The sequence below is a fragment of the Camelus dromedarius genome, chromosome 6 (genome assembly GCF_036321535.1).
Source record: "Camelus dromedarius isolate mCamDro1 chromosome 6, mCamDro1.pat, whole genome shotgun sequence".
Taxonomy (NCBI): Eukaryota; Metazoa; Chordata; class Mammalia; order Artiodactyla; family Camelidae; genus Camelus; species Camelus dromedarius.
In genome coordinates this window covers 28,266,496-28,288,742 of record NC_087441.1, presented here as the reverse complement: position 1 = coordinate 28,288,742, position 22,247 = coordinate 28,266,496, and the positions used below count along the sequence as shown (strand labels likewise).

The 22,247-nt window shown below is 36.9% G+C and overlaps 2 protein-coding genes across 3 annotated transcripts in view; one reads left to right on the top strand and one right to left on the bottom strand.

Moving 5' to 3' along the window:
- Nucleotides 1-1,977: 1,977 nt before the first annotated feature.
- ARG1 (arginase 1) lies at nt 1,978-14,152 on the top strand. The gene is made up of 8 exons (XM_010988662.3): nt 1,978-2,289; nt 6,009-6,081; nt 8,798-8,972; nt 11,297-11,456; nt 12,662-12,756; nt 13,087-13,191; nt 13,405-13,541; nt 13,785-14,152. Exons 1-8 carry the CDS (start codon nt 2,233-2,235, stop codon nt 13,949-13,951), a joined length of 969 nt encoding a protein of 322 aa, XP_010986964.1. The 5' UTR covers nt 1,978-2,232; the 3' UTR covers nt 13,952-14,152.
- A 1,909-nt stretch (nt 14,153-16,061) lies between these two features.
- Nucleotides 16,062-22,247, bottom strand: part of MED23 (mediator complex subunit 23) — a 38,929-nt gene continuing 32,743 nt past the window's right edge. For both annotated transcript variants that reach the window (XM_010988663.3, XM_010988664.3), the window contains 5 exons: nt 21,641-21,713; nt 20,459-20,673; nt 19,677-19,797; nt 18,798-18,929; nt 16,062-17,179 (listed from right to left, as the gene is read on the bottom strand). In XM_010988663.3, the coding sequence (XP_010986965.1) occupies nt 17,012-17,179; nt 18,798-18,929; nt 19,677-19,797; nt 20,459-20,673; nt 21,641-21,713 (709 nt within the window). In that variant the 3' untranslated portion in view covers nt 16,062-17,011. The remainder of the gene's footprint in view (nt 17,180-18,797; nt 18,930-19,676; nt 19,798-20,458; nt 20,674-21,640; nt 21,714-22,247) is intronic.

Below are 22,247 nucleotides of genomic sequence, written 5' to 3'. Positions count from 1 at the left end.
TTGAAGGGCTATGACCACTGGATCAATAACAGGAAGACAATCTCAGCTTGATATAGGAGGAAATTTCAGATGTTAGAGTAAAATATATATATATATATATAATGAAATTTGAAAGATAGCAAATCTCTATGGACTAATCTATAAATTTAGTAAAAATTCTAGTAGGATTTTTTTCTAAGGAATCCAACAACTTACTCTGAATATGTAGAAGAACAGAAGCCCATAAATAGCTAAATCAATTTTGAAAAAGAAGAGCAAAAACATTACTTTTGACCAAAGAATGGTATCATATCTTATATCATAAAGCTGTGATAATAATATAGTGTGTGTGGACCTGGTGCAGCCATAGGTAAGTAAGCCAACAGATCAGAAGAAAGAACTCAGTGACAGACCCATATGTTTATGGGAACTTGGTATATGAAGGAAATACCGCACGAATCAACGAGGCAAAATGGATGGACTGCTCAGTGAATGTCCTTGAGGAAACTGATGGACTCTACAGGGGAAAATATAGTTGGAAAACTTACACAATATCCAAAGATGGGTGCAGACAAATTAAAGAACTAAACGTGAAAGATAAACTCTAAAGCAAATAGGTGAAAATATAGAAATATATATTTGTGATTTTGGAATAGAAAGAACTTTTTTTTTTAATTGAAGTACAATTACAATGTGTCAGTTTCTGGTGTACAGCCCAATGTCCCAGTCATGCATATGCATACATAGTAGAAAGAACGCTAATGAAACTTCCAAAGCACAAAGAGTAAGGAAAATATTATTCAATTGTCTATTTCAAAATTAAGAATTTTGAGTGATGACATACACAAAGTTATCAGATTACTGACAGGCTAGGAAAAGTTATCTGCAATGTGAAACCATAAGAGGTTAATGTTTAGCTATACAGAATACCACAAGTAATTATTTAGGATCTACAAGGAAATCCACAAGTAAAAGATAGAAAGCCTATGGAAAACGGTCCTAACCTTGAGGGACCTTGGTTTCCTCATTCACATATTCAATAAGTATCGGGTGCCTATCACCTGTCAGCACTGTTCTAGGCACTGGAGGTACAACAGACAAAATTCTCTGCCCTTATGAAATCTGAACAGTCCACAATGTTCTGACCTACCAATAGGAAAAAGAAATTAGTTTCTACTAAATAAACTTTCCTTTTAAATCATAATCAGGTTACTTTAAAGTTGGAAGGATTTTTTAAGGCTCATTTCTTCTAAACCCATATGTTTGTGAAAAACAACTTCCCAGAGGCACACTGGTCTGACAGCTGACACTTCGTCCGAGTTTAGAATGTGAAGCCCGGTGATTAGGTGGTTCCAGAATGCCTACGACTGAATCATGGCTCTTCCTCTACGTGACATTTGGCAACCTCTCTGAGCGTTAGTTTCTTCATCAGTAAAATAACACCCATAATGAGGCTGGTCATAAAATCTGTATAAGGATTAAAAGGGACAATGTAAGACAGAACAGCCTATGGCACACAAGAAAAACTCAATCTTGGGGCTGTTTTTACTTCTATATCTTCATTATAATATTATGAGCCCAATAATTGTTATTTTCTTGCACACCAGATTTCAAAATTAGTATGGTAACACCTCTGGGTTATTAATTGGGCAATTAATATTTTCTTTGAGTAATCACCAGGAAAGGAATTTAGACGCCTACCCTGAGACTGTATTTTAGTGGTGCATGAGGTGTGTCTTGTGGATTAACCATTAATCTTAGTGTGAAAACTGAATGCAAAGTTGTCAGACTGGAAGGGATGTGAGACACGCATCCTGCCAGTCCCAGCCCTTTCAACACAGGAGGATGCAACGACCTGGAGCAGGTATGTGCCTGGACCTGAGTTTACACAGCTCTGCTTCTGTTGCTATGATTAACTGATTTTGACTAGAAAAGATGATTATGATCAGGAAATCAAGGTTGTGCTTAGGAAAAATTGTCACCAGCTGGTTTTGTCAAATGGGTGTGAGCTGGCCACATGAATAACCTCAATTAGAGATCTTGACTCGGAAAATGCATCGTTATTCCAAGTCTGAACTTGCTGGACGTCCACCTGACTGTCTCATTGGTTCAGTAGGTGGAGCCACTCTTCCTCATTAGAATAAAGTAAACGGATTCAACTCAATTATAAATAGAAAAAAAATATATGCCCTCCACCACTGAGGGCTGTAGAGAGTGACAACTAGCTGGAGGACTCGTGAGAACTGCTGGAGCATGAGTTCCAAGTCAAAACCCATAGGGATCATCGGAGCTCCTTTTTCAAAGGGCCAGGTGAGTAAACAGCCTGGCTTTTAGTAAACAGCCTGGCTTTTAATAACCAGAACTTACTAGAAACTTTCGAACTTTGATATTTGTAAGGTGTTAAGCTTAATATCTGCCTGATACAACCTGGCCTGAAATCTCTGTTTTCAAGGCTTCTCACCATTTTGCAGCATTCTATAAATTATGTTACAAACTCACTTATTCTTGTGACTCCTCTGCCTCAGTCAGTCCTACGTGAATCTGCTGAATTTTTTTCTCACAGGTTTTCAGAGAAAAATATCCTGATTTGAATGGAAATAGACTATTTCTGCATTGTAGCCACTTATTTAAATGTCCACGCTCTCATTGCTTTTGGTGTCGCCGTACACGTGTAGGGGGAGTGAGAATTTTCTAAAAAACACATTAGTTTAGTTACCTAACACCTAGAAAAATTTTATAGGTGGGCAGCAATCTTCAGATTCTTTTAAAATGTAGATAACCTAAATATTATCGCCTTTTCAATTTTGGGAGTGATTCATAGTGTTTTAGGGCTTTAATAATTCTATAAAAGTGTTAGCTCATGGCCTAGGTAGAATCCTTTGGGTACCTCTCTTTGAGCGAGGGAAAAAGAAAAACAAAAAAAGGAAACCTGCCTGCAGGTTGGCCATGTTAAAAGGACAAATGGATTTAACAAACTCCCAGATTCCAAAACATGCCAGCAACATGTAAAGATACAATCTTTTTCTTATGCCCAGACACATTCATTCTGGCAAATCCAGTGAGACTGTAGACACCTTTGACTCCAGCAAGCGTCTGTACTAAAAGAGGGGGAAGAAAAGAACAAAAACAAAAGCAAACAAGATGAAGTGTGAATTGAAACTCCTCAGGCTGATTTTTGTGGTTGTGGTTGCTTTAAATGGTGTTTTTTTAGGTTTCTCAGAACTTTCTCTTTGCCCACCTGGGCAACGTTTTGCTTCTCTTAGTTTTGAACTCTTGCTCAGCACTCTGGCTTTTTTTTTTTTTTTTTTTTTTAAATTGCAAAACAGATTAGAACAGGTTGGAGGTTAGAGACACAGACTGCATTTGGGCCGTCAGTCAATACTGCTTCTCTTCCCCTGGAATCTTTCAAAGTTCTCTCCTGGAACACGGGGACGTTTTGCTGACACAGAAGTGTTACTTTTAATGCTGGGGTTAATTGCAAAATCTACAATGTGTTCACCTGTTCTTGGAACAGATTCTAACAAAAGATCGTACTGAAATAACTGAAGGAGTGAAGGGAGGAAGGAAGGGAGAGAGAGAGAGATGGAGGGAAGGACGGAAGAAAGGGCTGAAACATGTCCTGATCCCTGGATCTCAGCAGAAAGCCTTAGGCTGATAATAGCAGCCCCTCTAGGGGATAATATTTTGAAAAATAGTCTGATGCATGCTCTGTTCTCCATAATTCTTCCCCCCTGCCCCCTGCAGCTCTTCCTTATTAAAACATGGCCCCATGAGAATGAAGCTTATTGTCTCATAATAGTAAGAACTCAGAGAGAGGGACTACACTAAGCCATAGCATAGAGGGGAAAAAATGGCCAGTATATAAGCTTCTGTCCACACATAAAAGAGGTAAAAATTTAATAAACAGGCAAAGGAGAGAAGGTTGAGTCTGAGAAAAGACTCCATCCCCTGCCTCATTTCCTTGCAAGGCAATGGTTGGAGGAAGGAGGTGGTATTAAAAAATGGGGTAGGTATTTATTATATTTATTTTACTGTTAATGAAGGCTCAGAGAGGTTTGATAATTTTCTCAAGGTCACACAGCTTTGACTGTATAATTCCATACAAGACTGTCTGATACCAGTGCCTGTGCTCCTGATCTGCATTGGTGCATCATTAAATCTATAGTGGATCTTAGAGTTGTGCCAGCTAGGGATTGGAGAGGACCTTCAAAGTCAGTTGGGTTAATCAAGTGATTTCCAAAATGCGCAGATAAATCAAACAATGAGAAAAGACCAATCATGAGAGGCGATTTGAATCAGACAAAAGAGAATGCTGCAAAGTGTCGCTCTGGGAAGTTGAACAACTGTTATCATAATTATATAGTCGGCCCTCCATATCTGTGGGTTCTGTATCTGCGGGTTACATCTGTGCATATGGAGGGTCCACGTTAACGTGATTTTATGTAAGGGACTTGAGCATCTGCAGACATCCTGGAACAAATTCCCTGCAGATATTGAGGGGCAACTTTAGGATCAATTAGAGGGGTGCCTAAGATTTATTCTAAAGTTTGAATGGGAGAAGGAAAAAGGGCAGGGAATTTTCTCAAATTGACAACTTTTGAGTATTTACTAAGCGTGAGACCTGCAGTAGAAAATACCATGCTGGGAGGGTGACGGACACTGCCTGAAATTTAACAATGGAGAAGAAACAAAAACAAACAAAAGACCAAGGCAAAATTTGAGACAAGCATCACTCTAGTGGAGTTTAAAGAGAAATTTATCTACTTGATGAGGGGGTGGGAGTCTAAAAAAAAGTTTGTCTAAAAAGGGAGTGGCGCCCCTGAAGGAGCAAAATGTGTCGGGCTGAGCGTGCGCGGTCCCCTGCTGCCAGGGACAGGGATTTGCCATGGAGGACTTGCTGGGCAGCCAGGGCAGGTCCTCTGGCAATTTGATTTAGGAAGAAATATCTGTTTAGTTTGGTGCTACAGTGCAATCCTAGGGATAGACACACCAGCCTTTTGGCATTTCTTCCCATCTCACACACAGACACAAAAAAGTAACTTTCTGTATTGAAAAGCCCTGTTGGAAATTAGAATCAGAGAGACACATAAAAGAACTGCTTCTTTAGATGGCTATTCTGCCAGGAGGCTGGAGAAGACTCACTGCAGGAACGAAGTGTGTGAGCTTCCCTGATGTAAAATGAGCAAGGGTAGAATTACGCCACCTGTACTTAAGCAGGTCAAAACTTGAAATACTGGCTTGGTTTTCTTGATTTCAGCTCCTGGGTGATGATTTTCCCTGCTGCCGGCTTTCTCCCCAAGAGCCCTAGCTTAATACCATGAGGACTTGCATGGAAGTCTCTCTCGTGCCACACCTTTTTTTTGTTGTCGTTTGCCTGATGTTTTTACTGAGGTTGTTCTCCTGGTTTGTAAAGTTTCTCCATCATCCTGTCTTCCTGAATACCTACTCTTGTTGCTGGACTCAGCTGAAATGTCGTCTGCTCCATGCAGTCTTCCCTGACACACTCGGCCCCAGCAGAGTTAGGAGCACCCTGTTTTTGTGGCTGTGACATCTTGTATCTGTGTTGAAGCAAATCTCCCAAGTACTCTAACTGGGATTAAAAACCCAGGTCCCCTGTTAGCTTGCTAGTTACTGCAAGGCAGAAACCCTCTCCTTTTAATCATTATTTCTATCTATCAGAGTGCATTTGTGCAAAATCTGTGTTCACTGTGTTGGTGACAGGGTGTGATGGGAAGAGGAGATGCAAGTTTTAGAATCCAAAGGACCTGGATGTGAACTAAGGCTCTGCCACTTGTTAGCTGTGTGCCTGGAGGAAAATGCTGTAACCTTTCTGATTCTCGATCCTCGTATTTGACATAGGAGTATTTCAGTCTACCTTGCTGTGATGATTAGAAGAGATAATGTAAATTCCTGGCTCTGTAGGTACTCAAAAAAGATTGTTACTCTTCATAAGGTTAATGAAAAGGGTTCCTAATGGGCATCTGATGGTACTGATCCTGTCTGAATTACTGTATTTTTAAATTGTTCAGCCACGAGGAGGGGTGGAAGAAGGCCCTACAGTATTGAGAAAGGCTGGTCTGCTTGAGAAACTTAAAGAGCAAGGTAATTTTAAAAAATTAATAATTTTTTATTGAAGTATAGTTGATGTACAATATTATATAAGTTGTAGGTGTACAATATAGTGATGCCCAATTTTTAAAGGTTACACTCCACTTATAGTTATAAAATGCTGGCTATGTTCCCTGTGCTTATATACAATATAAGGATATATATACAATATATTGTATATATTGTATATAATCCTTATATACAATAAGGATATATTGTATCCTGTATTATGTATAATATAAGCTTATTTTATACATAATAGTTTGTACCTCTTAATCCCTACCCCTATATTACCTTTCCCCTCCTCCCTCTCCCGACTGGCAGCCACTAGTTTGAACAAGGTAATTTTTAAGTTGAAAAATGATCAGCCTGATTTCCTTCCCACGCTGAAGGAAGGAGCAGGCTTCTGCTAAAAGAGAGTCTGTCTGGAGTGACATTTATAGCACAGAATTTCAGCTCTGCCTATCACCTTACAAGTACATCCATTAAAAAAGCTGCAATGTGGAGAATGCTTAATAAATACTGTTGGATGAATAGTCTCACTCAGATGTTTTGTCTTTCCAGCCAGACTATTGTATGAGAATCTGTATGTGCAAGAACTGGGGGTAGGGGTGGGTGGGGAGTCAGGGGAATTGAAAGCAAAAAGCCAGGGACAGCAAGAAGTGCATTACCAGCAAGAGGACCCTAATTTGTAAAAGGAAATTAAATAAAATGATAATATAATAATAGTGCCTAGTGTTTGCATAGTGTGTATGTGTGAATGCACACACACACGTATATACATATAGGCACATATTCACAACCACACAAGTGAAAAGTGATACACATTTTTAAAGTGTAGTCCAAAGCAAACATCATCTTTATATATAAAACCCTGATGAAGTGTTGGCTAGGATATGGAGTAACTGGAATCCTCACATATTGCTGGTGCGAATGCATAATGATACAGCCACTTTGGAAAGCAATTTGCCAGGTTCTTAAATCAATATTTGCCGCATGACCCAGCAAATCTCCTCCTAGATATTTACCCAAGAGAAGTGAAAACATACACTACAAAATGCTTCTACTTGAAGGTTTGTAGCAGCATTATTTATAAAAGCCAACAAATGGGAACAACAAAATGCCCATCACCCAGTGAGTGGAGAAGTAAAAAGTGGTACATTCATACTATGGGATAGTGCCCAGCAATAAAAAGGAACAGACTACAGACACCGTCAAGAATCTCAAAGACATCAGGCCGAGTGAAAGAGGCCAGACACAGAAGCCTACATACTGTATGATTCCATTCATATGACATTCCAGAAAAGACGGGATTGACCATAAAAGGGCATGAGGGGATTTTGGAAGGTAATGAAAATGTTCTAAATCTTTTTTTTTTTTTAATTTTTGTTGCCCTTATTTTTTTTTCAAATTTCCATTCTTTTTTTATTGAAGTATAGTCAGTGTACAATGTTGTGTCAGTTTCTGGTGTACAGCAGAATGTTTCAGTCATACAATACATACATATATTCGTTTTCATATTCTTGTTTATGGTGATGGTTGCAAGACTATAGATGTTTCTAAGACTGGTTGACCTGTACATTTAAAATGAGTGAATTTTGAATAGGAAAAGGTATATATATATATATGTATACATGCATGACTGGGACATTGTGCTGTACACCAGAAATTGACACATTGTCACTGACTGTACTTCAATTAAAATAAATAAGTAAAATAAGTGAATTTTAGTGAACAAAAATAATACCTCATAAAGCTAAAAAAAAAAACCCCAAAAGGGAACAGAAACCTTGGGTAAATGGCCTAGACCGGTCCCTCAGTTAAGAAGCGTAATTTGGTCACATTTTACATCAGATTGAACCATTCGAAGATGTTACTGAGACACAGACACATAGTGACATGTAATAAATAGTGTACGATGACTAGTTAGGTTAGAGCACACTGTAGTGAGCCCATACCACAGTTGTACATGAAGCTCTGTACCTTGAAGCCCAAGCAGGGCCTTTTAGGAAGTGTACCTGGGTCCTTAGAAACTTTGGGTGACCTACAATTTCTCCTTATTAAAACAGTATAATATTAGAGGCTTTATTTCCTGACCTCCCGGAAGTGTTAGGCTCGTTGCTAACCATGTGTTCTTATTTAATTCAGACAATGCCACTATGAGGCAGGTCCAATGGACAGAGCAGCGAGCTGAGCTCTGCTTCAGCAGGTGACAGGTTGGACTGAAATCAAGGACTGTTTATATAGTGTCAGAAAATTTAGAAAATACTGGTGGATTTTCTTCTGGTCATATACATGTACATACATATATATTCTTTTAAAATATTATTTTTATTACATATACAAAACATGCTTATTGTAGATGAGTAGAAAGCACATAAACAGAGAGACAGAGACCAAGACAGTGATGCCACCCATTAAGCCCAAATGAGAAGGTTACCACTGTTAGACTTTCGTGTCTCGCCTAACTGGCTCATTTCAAGAAGCATTTACAGAGAATGAGGTATACAGCAGGCACCTGTTCGCAGCAAAGGTGGAATGATAATGTCACTCAAATTCAAGCTTCAACAAGTTTTGACAGCTGTGAAGACTGTAAGCTTTTTTTTTTTTGGCAAATATACTTTTTAATAAAATTGGAATCATCCTACAGATGGTTTTGTAATCTTTTTTTTTTTACTTAGTAACCTGAAACTTTTAATTTTAATTATAGAATGTAATGTGAAAGATTATGGGGACCTGTCCTTTGCTGAAGTCCCTAATGACAGTCCCTTTAAAATTGTGAAGAACCCAAGGTCTGTGGGAAGAGCAAATGAACAGCTGGCTGACGTGGTGGCAGAAGTTAAGAAAAGTGGACGGACAAGCCTGGTACTGGGTGGAGACCACAGGTCTGATTTCCTGATTATCTCCTTGGGGCTCTGGCACAAATACCACAAAGGAAGTATAACCAAGACCATGAGAAGAGAGTAAATAAGGAAGGGAAAACATTGATCAACATTTTATACCAAATTTTCTGCCTTTTTTCTTTTGATCTTATTGATTACCACTTTATTTTGGAACCATAGATTTAGCTCTGTTTAAAGTCTTGCATTATCTTTGTCTATTACAGCAGAAAATACATGACCTATGAGTGGATTTCAGCAAAATATTCAGGCTTCCCTATCTAAATAAATAAGCACTGAGGAAATTCATAGTCAGCATATTATACTTGGTTATTGATAATAGAAGCAATTTAGTTCAAAATTTAAAGTGTGTGTTTCCTGCTATAAAAGTAATCATTATAAAAATTTTGAAATAAAAATATATAAATGAAAAAAAGTGGCAATTTCAGTTCTCTAACAACCATTTCCACCAGAATTTTGAAAATCTGGCATGTTTCTTCCTTCGTAACTTTTTCCTTGTATATGGCTGTATTTAACAATTGTGTGTGTAAGTTATTCTATGTTTTATTCTTAATCTACACTACAAATTTCCTTATGTTACTTCATGATATAGACAAGCATTTTTTACTGTTGCATAATTTTTCATCAAGGATATATCACTATATATATATGCATATTGTTCGACATTCAGGTCATTTTCAAATTTTCACCATTACAAACAACATAGCAAAGATGATTTTTGCCCACGCCTCTTTCCATGTTTACTCTCAGGGTCCTAGGATGTGTTATCAGAAGAAGTGTGATTAGATCAAAAGTACAAACATCATAACTTAAATCCTCACAACAACTCTATAAGGTAGTTGCTGTTAATATCTTTGTTCTCATGATAAAAAATTGAGGTACCGAGAAGTTAGATAAATTTCCCAAGGTCACCTGCCTAAAAAGGCCCATGGCTGGGATTTGAAGCCAGGTTATATGGTTCCAGTGCCAATGCTCCTAACCACTCTATGCACGGGACCTTGAGTAATCCATTCCAGAAATGCCATCTTTTATATTAATATTTCATACTTTGGAAGCTGTAGGTAAAACTTAATTGATCCACGATTTTATTTAAATATGACACAGTTCTGTTTTATTTAATCTAGGTATTGAATATATACCTTCATGAACTCGTTTTAAAAATGTCTAGTGTGCAGTTGACAAACTTGATTTCCTTTTAGTTTCTTTCTTTATTGCTTATATATCACAATAAATATGTGTCAATGTTAAAAAAGAAAAAGTACAAACATTACAAATGGCTCTCATTGCAAGAGTCAATGACTTCAGCCCCCTCCATCTTCTCCTCTAAAGCCAAATTTTACCAGGGCTTTTGTGACACAACTGCCACTGAGAAACTGGGGCTCACTTTCTTTTTTAAGTGTACAAATTTGTAAGTGGAAATTTTAAGAGAAGCAGATGGCCAAAAGAAAAGAAACCTGAAGGGGGAAACAAACATCAAGCTGAATCATCAATAGCCAAGCATCGAGGCATGACTGCTTCCACTCTGAGAATCTTAAAGTGCACGATTCTCTGGATGGTACTTGGACATTCACAAGTGGGAGAATGCAAACATCGTATTGCACATCCTGATCTCGTAACTTTCGTGTTAGATATTATTTAGCTTTTCCATTCCCACAAGTTTTCTGGAGCCTGGAGTGTCTGAGATGAACTTTGAGTGTTCTGGACCTGGCTGAGTCTTTCAATGCGTAGCAGGAGGGTAGAAAGTTCTGGTGGAGAATCTGAGCTTTGAATAGAGTGAGTGAGCTCCCAGGATACGCTGGCTAAAGCGGATGTAAGGACTTCTGAAAGGTGCTCGCCGACTGTAAAATAAATTGATTTTAAGAAAAATAGACTCTGTCATAATTCACTTGGGAGAATTAAGTGTTTATCAAGAGATGAGAGTTCAGAAAACAGGCCTGATTTAACCCTATGAAGTGGATAGTGTCACATGCTAAAAAGTTTCTTGTGTGGCTAGTGTCTTTGCACACATTTAATTTTTAATTTTTAATTTAAACTGTAATTTGTAATTTTATTAGAAGGTGGTTTTGAAAAAAATTACGATTTTTTAAATAATGTCACTGAAGTGAATAAATATAACTTGTTAGTAAATATTAAGTGTAAGCTATACTTTATTATTATAATTGTTTAATTGGCATCTCCAGTTTAAAACCTCTCAGAAATATTAACTATTTTGACTTAAAGGAAAACTAGGGGAGAATATTGTGTTAACCATAGGGTGGATGTAATGATATTTGCAAACTCGCTGTTCACACAAAAATTTTCCTCTAAAGTTTGGCGATTGGCAGCATCTCTGGCCATGCCAGGGTCCACCCGGATCTCTGTGTCATTTGGGTGGATGCCCACACTGACGTCAACACTCCCCTGACAACCACCACTGGGAACCTGCATGGACAACCTGTGTCTTTCCTCCTGAAGGAACTAAAGGGAAAGGTAAACAGCCGGTTGATATTTGGTTACAAAAGAATTATTGTTAACAGAAGCTCAGGAGCTGCAGCGGAAGTAAGAACTCCTCTGCCACCTTATTCTTGGTTAATTTCTCAAACCATCTTCCCAGCAGCCAGTAAGCAATGGGTGGTGGATAAAGGTGGTGAAGTTCTGTACCTCTACCTTACTTGATAGTTTGCAAACTGACTTCATTTGTAGCTTCCCTTTTGAGTCTTAAATTACCCTTTTTAGTAGGTGGGGCAGAGAGTAATCATTTATAAGCAAGTTAGCAGAGGTTCAGAGGTTAACAAACTTGCCAAATGTGTAGCAAGGCAAGGGCCGGAATGGTCTCCCAGTGCCTCCTCTTTCTCCTACATGCCCCATTGCTGCTCATTCTTACCAAGTGACCCCTTCACATCACAGGGCCTTTTTAAAAATGGAGTTTTTAAATGTGGATTATTATGGTTTATTATTTAATATTTTTACTGTAAGAAGCATACATCTAAATCACAAGAGGAAGAATTACCTCCTTGCTCCCTGGAAATTTCCTTTCTAAAAGATGTAAGATGAAATTCCAGAATAAGATTTAACATTGTGGTCCATAATGATTTTTATTGATACAATTGTAGTCTGTTGGCCTTTGTGATGAGACTTGGGGATCCAAACCTGCTTCTGCTAAATGTCACAAGTGTTGTTTTCTCAACAGATGACCAAAGAGGTAGGTTTATACACTTGCAAAATGTGTAGCTAGCTTATGGGAACAGCCAAACTTGCCTCCAGGACATTCGAAGATTTGGTCAAACTGAAGTTCTGATAAAAAATTCCCTTCAGCCACTAAGCCATCTTCTTGATTTAAGCATTGAGAAAGAGAAGGAAAGGAAGCTATGAAAGTAATGGAAACATACTGATTTCTTTATAGAAGAGTTCTGGGAAAGTGGGGCCCCACTGAAATGGGGCATGGAAAAGGAAAATGCTGACAAACGACTCTGGTTAGGTCTGGCCCACTGACTGAGGCTGGGTAAAGCCAAAGTGATCAAGGGTAGCACAGCGGGGCAGGCACTTCGTTCTTAATCTTGTATTATTTTTTAATGATTTCCTTAAAATTTATGTTCTAAATATGATACGCACAATCTAATAAATGTCCTTAACTTTCGAAGTAAGATTTGCTCAAGGGAAGTATATATAACCAAATGGAAACATTGCAATTTTAGATCCCCGATGTCCCAGGATTCTCCTGGGTGACTCCCTGCGTGTCTGCCAAAGATATTGTGTATATTGGCCTGAGAGACGTGGACCCTGCAGAACAGTAAGTCTATTCCTTGATGTGATTTAGCTTCCTTTTTGTCCTTTCTTGTGCTAGGCATGCTGGTCAAGTCAATGAGAAAAAATTATTTTTAACACTAAGTCTCTTTCTATATATATCTACATATATTTATACACATACATGTCCATACATATATATGAATGTATTCAGGTGATTTTTACCTTGACTTGCTATTAAAAATATATTAATATATATGTAAAGTTCACAGACTTATTTTTTGTATCTTGCTACATTGATCTTTTCTTTAAAATTAGAAAGCATAGTTAGCGTCCTTAAAAACTATAGATTATTTTACTATCTTCTCTTTCATAGCTATATTTTGAAAACTCTGGGAATTAAATACTTTTCAATGACTGAAGTGGATAAATTAGGAATTGGCAAGGTGATGGAAGAAGCACTCAGCTATCTACTAGGAAGGTATGATGCTTTGTGTGTGTGTGTGTATAACAAGTATTATTAAAAGGACTTGCTATGGACACTAATCAATTTAAGTTATTAATAAAGTCTGTAAGTATAATCACGGTACTTCACTGGGTTTTTTATTTTTATAAAGCAAGGTAAGAACTGTATTTTTCTACTAAACATTAAACCGCCAACTTTAAATTGAATTCCTTTCCTGTCTCGTAAAAGAAAGAAAAGGCCAATTCATCTGAGCTTTGATGTCGATGGACTGGATCCGTCTTTCACACCAGCTACTGGCACACCAGTCCAGGGGGGTCTGTCTTATAGAGAAGGTCTCTACCTCACAGAAGAAATTTACAAAACAGGTAGGTAACAATCTGAGTTAATGAAGAAGAAAGTATACGCCTGGCTGATAAATATTTAAACCTCTTCGATCTGAAAATCAAGTCCCAACTGGCACTTCCAGAATGCCTACCACACGATGCAATGACTAAAGTGTTTTCATTTGTTACCACTTCTTTGCATTCCTGGATAATATTTCAAGTCAGTCTGTACTAAATTAAAAATGTCAACTATTTAATAAATTACATTATTTCCATTTGTTGTAGGGCTCCTCTCAGGACTAGATATCATGGAAGTGAACCCATCTCTGGGAAAGACACCAGAAGAAGTAACTCGAACAGTGAACACAGCAATAGCAGTAACCTTGGCTTGTTTTGGAGTTGCTCGGGAGGGTAACCATAAGCCTATTGACTACCTTGACCCCCCTAAGTAAGTGTGGGAGCATGGAAACCTCCCAATGACATAATTAGCAAATCTAATTGTTCGGTTAAACTTAAGAGTTATCCTCCCAAAGATCTGGGCTTTCAGGAAAGTGCCTTGGCAAAAATTTGTATCATCAGTATAAACTGTATCAATTCCCTCCTTCAAGACATGGAAGAGCTAACTTTTGTGAAATTAAAAAGTTTATAATCCCATTTTGGCAAAAAACTTATCCTTAGAAATAGAAATATACATTCATTTCCAAATAAAAACTTGCTGGCATTAAAAATAAACACAAACATATATATATCATCCCCCACACATAGAGTGGGACTCTTGACAGCAGGAGATAAATCTACCTAACCTGAAAGAAATAAACCATATTTCTATGCTGTTCAAAGATGTAATCCCTAAAACGTCTTCTTTATCTCTTTATAAGGTTCTGTCATCCCTACACAGGTTTCTAAATACATGAAAAACACACACACACACACACACACACACACATTACCTTGCTTAAGACTACTATACATATTTTAAAAGCCACAGTGAAATCATTATCCCCAAAACACTGTAAGACCTTGGTGAAGCTATTTAAACTCTCTGGTTCTCGTTCCTTCATGTGTAAAATGTGTAATCATAAGGCCTGGGCAATCTCCAAGTTCATTAATGTTAGATGATCACGTTCTACCTTTTCTAAACCTCAAACATGACATTGATTGACATATTAAATATGGCTGCTATCTAATATTCAGAGAATCTATTGGGAAATAGAGGAAATAAATTAAACTACTTATTTAATTTTCCAATTTCTGTTAATTCAGATAGGGATTTCACCTAAAATTATCTGTGGCTTCCAAATGCCCCACCCTTTCCTCACTGCAATCACAGTGTCTTATTAGTTGAACCCTTAAACATCCTAAAAGCTCATCTTGGCTCTGGCATATAGTGAAGAAAGTGGAAAAATAAATGAGAATAAGCTGTAATAAAAACAAGGGAAGCAAACTCTTCCCCTTTCCTCCAACCTTTCAGAACTCAAGTGGACGCTGTGAATGAAGCCAGCTCCAAAAAAGAATTTTTATTGTTGTTCTTATTATAACAGCTTTATATGTTAAAGAGTCTCGACCATCTGATTTTTTAACCTACAACCCAGAACTAAACCTGTTGACACTATGGACTTTGGAGGATAAATATTTTACTGAATTACTTTTAGACAAGAACAATTATGATGTATCTTACTTTAAAGTACACTGTCCAATAGAGTAGCCACAGATGGTTAAATTCATTAAAGCTTAATAAAATAAAAGCTTCAGTTCCACATTTCAGCTGTTCAGGAGGCACAGGTAGCTACTAACCACTGTACTGGATTGCACAGATACAGATTATTCCCACCATTGCAGAAAGTCCTATTGAACAGAGCCACTTAAAGTTATGATTAGTTTTCAAAAAGAAAAATTTTAGGATGTAATAAATATTTTTTACCTCAGCTGCATTCTAAACACAAATAAAAGCTTCTGTCTTCTATTAATGTCTCTGATTAAAATAATCTCTTTAAAGTCTAAATGGGGAAAGCCATATTCCCTTAAGCTAGAGAGAAAAAAATTGATTTTTTAATAAATTAATTGGAATGTGTATGTCCCTGAGAAAGTGATACTGATTTTCATTTCCTTTATTATATTTGTATAATACCAGTGTCATAATTATTCCCATTTTAGGATCTCAAAGCAATATATTCCTCAAGGTAGCAAGAATATATTGAGACCATGTTAAGAGTAATACTTGAAATCATTTCTCGCATAAAATTTCTGGAGAATTTTAAAAATATTATTAGCTTTTTGCTTATACTATTATATAAAATTTAAACTGCCCTTGCATGGCAAATAAAGATTTAGTGATTATAATAATAGGAGCGATGAAGAGATAAAGGTCTAGGAGGAATGTATCTGGAAATAAAAATTTGAGGTACAGTTGGTTAAACTTCACTAATTCTTTTCTGGAAAAATCAGTAACTCTTAATGCCTAGGTCAATGTCAGTCACCAACTATAGGGTACAACTCATGGAAGTTGCCCAGTCCTCTGTTCTAACCCAGCCAGTACACTGCCTGGCACACAGCAAACGCTCATTCAAATTGAGTAATTAATCAGTTTATTCATTCAAAAGATTTCAATAATTATTTTACAATCTTAATGCCCCTCCCCGCCAATTAACAGTATGTCTCTCAAAATCTAATAACCCCTAAAGAACCAAAAATGTACATGATATTTAAAAATATAAATATTTAAAACTTTTAAGATTATAAAAATTCAAAGAATCATATAATCTACCAGGTGAGAATGTCACCCTGAAAAAGCAATTACTTTATTTTTAAAAACAGAGATTGAAGAATCACCATTTAAGCATGATTTTATTAAGCTTATGCATTTCTAGCTATGTTATTTTCATACATGGCTTCCAACTCATTTCATATAGTAAGTTTAAGTCCATAGAAAAGGCAAAAACTTGCCAATCTACCTCAATAGAAATGAGTCCATTTTACTTGGAAATCTATGATAAAAATTTTAAGCCATTTTTAAAAGAATATGAAACTGTCTGCTCCTATAATGCAATGAAATCTAGAGTCCTTTACTTGACAAATATCTGTTATCCCAAAGATACAGATTTAAATATAAAAGGCTTTGTAATAACTATTTTACATGTGTGGTGCCTTTAAAAAATGTATTTGAAGACTGAATAAGTCATTAATAATAAAAAATTAAAACAAAAACAATGGCCAAAATGGGAAAGATTGAGTGTCTAGTAAAAGTCATTTGATCAGATACTTCCACATTCTCGGGTAGCTTGAATACATTGTTACGGATATGACAACACGTAGCCTGATGATCTCTGGAGGACAAAAACACAGACAGGGAGATGGGAATTGGAGCTCAACAGATTCACCCTTTGAATCAAAATAAAACAATCTGAACATCTTCTACTGCATCATGACGTAGCACAGCCATGTTCAGGTTTAACAGACTCGAGTCCACCTTCAAAGACGGATGCACTTCCATTTTCTCCCCAGCACACCTGACATCACTGAGTTACTGGTAAAGACACTGGCACCTGGTTAGACTGGGGTGCTGGCGACCCGCTATTTATGGCTTGTGGAGGCACTGTAGCCGGTTCCATCTTGCTAATGTGAGTGATGAATCGAAGACGAAGTTTTAAAGCTGGTTTTAAATTACAGATAATCTTTTCTACCTAAAAAGAAAACCCAGTAAAAAATATTTTAACCAGAGAACCTCAGTTTCTCACCTTTAAAGAAGCGATTTACACATATCCTGAGACAATAAGCTACGGAGTAGAATGGGGTGGGTGAGAAGTTTCTCTACATGTCCTGTTTTAGCAAAGGCAGATTAAATTATTTCTCTCTTACACGTGGGAAAAAAAGTGCTGTCCCTCACACACACCTTATCTTTATGCATTTGTGTGCGATGCATATATATATATCTCCATGTATGCGCTATTTACAGCAACATACCACTTACCTAGCTGGCCAGTCACCCCGCTGCCAGTAGCTAGTACAGTTCACACTGGGAATTCTACACATCCAATAGGGTGATCATCCTTTTAAAATGCCATCTTCACAGAAGCATGAAACACATTTATATTTTGAAGTTCTCTGAATAACTTATGTTCATAACATTTATCTATAAAACTTTTTGTTTTGATTTACACTTAGAATTCAACTAAATCTAATATTTGATCTACTCTTAATTACAATACTTTAAAGAAATAAATGCATCAAGCAGTTCCATTGCTTTCTCAGCTTTACTCAAATGTTCTCTGATCTTACCAAGAAGGATTAGTCCATTAATAATTCTTCCTTTCTGTATTCCCAAAGTTCTTAGGGCCAAATATAAGGAATATGCTAAATAAAACATTTTTGTATCGGTTCCCACTCAGCTCTCCTTGACAGTCCTGCTGAGGCAGAAAGGTCAAGACGCTCCCCACCCCAGGGCCCCAGCTCCAAGGAATGGGTCCTGTAGACTAGGATTCATATGTTTATATATATCAGTTTACCTGCCTTTCTCATTTTAGAGAGCAATAACTTTAAAGTTTGGAGGGGAGATCACTTAACCTCACCTATCCGCTTTCCCTCCACCCTTCTAAAGCAGCCAAGATTCTGTTTCCTTCCCACAGACAGGAAACTCAGTTATGATTTAAGGAGGTCCTTTCCACTCAGAGACAGTCATACCAGGGAGTGGCTCTTTATATGTTGAGTCAGAATGTGCCTCCCTTTAACTCCACCAGACTGTGTATGCAACAGAGAACAAATTTAATACCCATTCCAAATGGCTACCCCCAAATAGTGAAGACACAAGTAATTTCCTAGGACTTTAAACATTCAAGTTAAGCATCCCTGGTTCCTTCAGATACCTTTCATTAGTTATTCTCTTCACCCTCCGGCTTTAGTCTTCTAGTCATGCTGCAATCTGTCTGACGTCCCCACAGTCTACCGTAATCACTGTGGGAAAACTATGCCCCCTGCACTCCTAACACAGGGCCTCTCTGATCTTTTCAGTAGCCATACTGTATGGTTTCTTCCTCGTGAGTTTACTATTAATAAACCCCCAGGTCTTTTTCAGATGTTTTGCTGCAAATACCAAGGGGGAAAAGTGAGAGACATTATAACAGGCATTTACTTTAATACTGTATCTAGAATAATATTCTTATTGCCTAGAAAGGTCTATTAACCATATCCCCTTAAAAGAAAATAACTAACAAAGAAAAAAAACCCCACTTACCCAAACAAAAAGGTCTATCATATGTTCAAGTTTTCTAAACTAAACATCATTAAAAAATAGAGTTAACTTACTTGCTCTTTTACACTGTCACCAGTAAACATATACTTCATATGATACAGGAAATCACAGATGGGGTCCATGTAGTTTAAGTGGGTGCTACACTGGTCTACATTCAGCAACATGTCATAAAATGCCACACCAATCTATTTAACAAACAATACAAAATGATTTAAATGGTCAAAAATGGTCCAATAATTCAGCATGATGCAGCTGGACTCCATCACAAGAGCAGCACAGAGAATAACATGTTTACTGAGTAACTGTCACTATCATACAGACCTCTATGCACATGAGATATGATATCGCTTGCATTTATGATAGAATCCAGAGTGCTAGAAAGTGCCCCTATTAGGGCTTAAATGCAATTTCTCTTCCTAATTTAGCAATTTCTATTAAAATTAAGAGATAGACAGTCCTTTTTCTAGAAACCACCTCTCAATTTCTGGGACACCTGCAGTCTCAGGGATCCTGTATACTGTACCTTCTTAGTTCCACTTTGTGGCTCAACTTTAAGGTTCTATTCCTGACTCCTTCTCTTTTCTCTACACTGTTGTTATAGGTGGTCGACTTCACCCATTCTCATGGTTTTAATTAATTCCTCTGTACTATAGTGCGCTTTCTCAAATGCACTTCTCCGTCCTTAATTTTCTTCTCAACCTAGATGATGAGCATTTCCCCCTGAGTCTCCAGTTTAACATATCCTGCGCCAAACCATTACAGGCATACTAAGTCATGGGGACACTAGTCCTCAAAAATTACTCTCAGATCCTATTAAACTGATGTTCCTACTAATGGTAATGACATGAATTTGAAAAACACTGGGGAAGAAACCTATATACATATACATTTTAGAACTTAATCTTATCACAGAAAACCCAGATTGTATTTACCTCTATCATGCATCGAGTTCTCTCTTGCTGAAATCTTTGTAAAAATGGTCCCACAAGATGGTACACATAAAGCAACTGGAACTCAGTTTTCACTATAGGAAGAAGTACTTCAGTAAGAAACCTGTAATTTAAAGATAAAAATAAAAATTTCTTATGACTTGAAATCAGTTGAATTGTTTGAATTTTGTTAATACAGCCTACTTGAGTATTTGCAAAATTTGTAATAACTTTTTAAAGTTTCTTTTAATTTTGGTAACATTTCTAATTAATCTCACATCTCTCACTGGTTCTTATTTTTATTTAATTACTGAAATAAATTACTTCAGATTTAGGAGTCATTCATAATAGTAAAATTACCAAATGACAGAACGTGAATTATTTGAAATAAAAAGAGAATAACCAACCTAATATAAAGGTCATTCTCAAGAAATCTGAATCTAATTAGTACCAATTATACAGTCAAAAAAATAATCAGGAAATAGGATAATATGATTATACAGTTCAAAAGGCAACTTTTGGGATATATTCTGGAAAAAGCATTTGATTAAGTCTCCGAAAATGGTAATGGAAAACTAGATACCAGATTATTATTTATACACACAAATTAATTTTATTCAAATAATTCTAAAATAAAGGAGACGTTCTAATGATCTAGAAACTACTTAACACTTTTACTTTGTAAGTTGTTCTGCTGAATGAGATGAATACCTCACATGTAAATGAGATTAAAAAACAAAAACAAAATGAAAAGTCAAATGTCTTTAAGAAATCATAATACCTACTTGGGAATGAGAGAAAGCTGCCCGATGCTAGAATGGTGCCATACGGCGTGCGCCAGAGCTAACGTGTAGCTACAGCTCATCTCCGAATAGGACTGATGGCAAGCGGTGAAATCAAAGAGGCGGAACGGATAGCCGACCCACTCTGTCTCAGACGTCAAGCTGGGACTACTGATAACACTCACAATTCGATCGTGAAGGACAATCCAATATGGCTCCTTTAAAACCAGAAGAAACCCTGATGAAAATTATCATTTATCCAGTATTCCATCCCATATTCAGTATTCTACTCCAAGGCCCCCAATAATAGCACTTTCTCATTCTTTAATGTTTTCTACTTATCCAGCTTGTGTCTTTGTGTGGCTTCATAATGAGTCCAAATTAAGTTAGTAACAACCTGGGGAGAAGCGTTGTTAGAGGGCTCCATATGCGTGTCTGTTCATTTAGTATCTAATATTCACTATACAATAAATTGCTTTACCTATATTTACTACACAGATAACATTGGTACATATTCATAATTGATAAATATATATATAGGAGGTGTGTTTGAAAAAGATGATTCATAAAGGTTCATCATCAAACAAGTTCAGGAAGTACAGGTTTAGACAATATTACTGACATTCAAAGATGTTGCAGCAGACAACTGTGTGGTACTGACTAGACACTGTGGGGGTCACAGAAGGGAGACTTCACATGAGCAGAGAAATCACAGAAGGCTTCACTGAAGAAGCAAGCCCCAGGCCAGCGAAAAATGAGTAGGCTTTAAAGAAGGTGACAGAAGGAACAAGGTTCTGGTATATTCTCTTACATGGCAGAAGTACCTGAAACATGTCTCTACAAGCATCATTTGCAGAAGCAAAGGCTGTAGATACATAATATGTTAAGGAGTCAAAGGCAGATCAGATTGTAATGTGAAAATTAAAGTTGAATAAGCGAGGTGAGACCAAAGGATGCAGGAACTTGTAAGTCAGGTAGATTTATTTAGATCTGATGCAAAAGGCAAACAAAATAGCCACTGTAGATTTTTGAAGCAATAATAATGTGAAAACTTAAAAAAATATGAAACACTTCATTAACTGCATGATGTCCGTATACAAGGGCATCTTATGTGCATTTTATTCTTTTGGCTGAAAGAGAACAGTGCATCCTATTACTATGTACAAATCACAATGATTAACTTACTGGTAGGGCAGTGATGATCAATCCAATTGCATTCATCCATGATGTAATGTTCTCTCTTGGCACTAAAGGCTGACTGTTGGTGAGAAAAAAAGAATAAAAATGTGAAATTATAAAAACATTTGATATAGTTGACAATGGATCTTATTTTGAGAACACACATAATTTGGGGGCTGATAACTGACTTACCGCAATAAAAAATAAAACTACAATGGATTTTTGTTGAGTAAAAATTTAATATACACAAAAACAAGGCTTTTTTTTTTTTTTTTTGGTTGTCTCCTTTAACAATGGTTGCTGGGCTGAAAGATTTCACTTATTTATACGTCTTCTCCAATCATTAGCCCCTATTTTATGTTGGTCTTTAGTGAGAAGTTAACATTATTCCTAAGTTAACATCAAACAGCAAATAGAGTAGAGTGGGAACAAACCCAGGTCTTCTGACCCTGTTCAGGGATCATTCCATTCCACCTCTATCACAAAGACAAGATCTGGAACCGAAAGACAGTTACTATTCAGTGTGCGTTGGCCTTGAGACAACAGGTTTGTCTAACAGCTCCAAGTAAAGTAACATCTTCTACAAATAAACAATGAATCTTATGACATAAAA

Excerpts from the sequence above, each read along its gene's own strand:
- ARG1 (XM_010988662.3), top strand. The coding sequence starts at position 2,233 with ATGAGTTCCAAGTCAAAACCCATAGGGATCATCGGAGCTCCTTTTTCA. Across the intron at positions 2,290-6,008 it reads CTCCTTTTTCAAAGGGCCAG|CCACGAGGAGGGGTGGAAGA; the intron begins GTGAGTAAACAG and ends TAAATTGTTCAG. Across the intron at positions 13,192-13,404 it reads CTCAGCTATCTACTAGGAAG|AAAGAAAAGGCCAATTCATC; the intron begins GTATGATGCTTT and ends GTCTCGTAAAAG.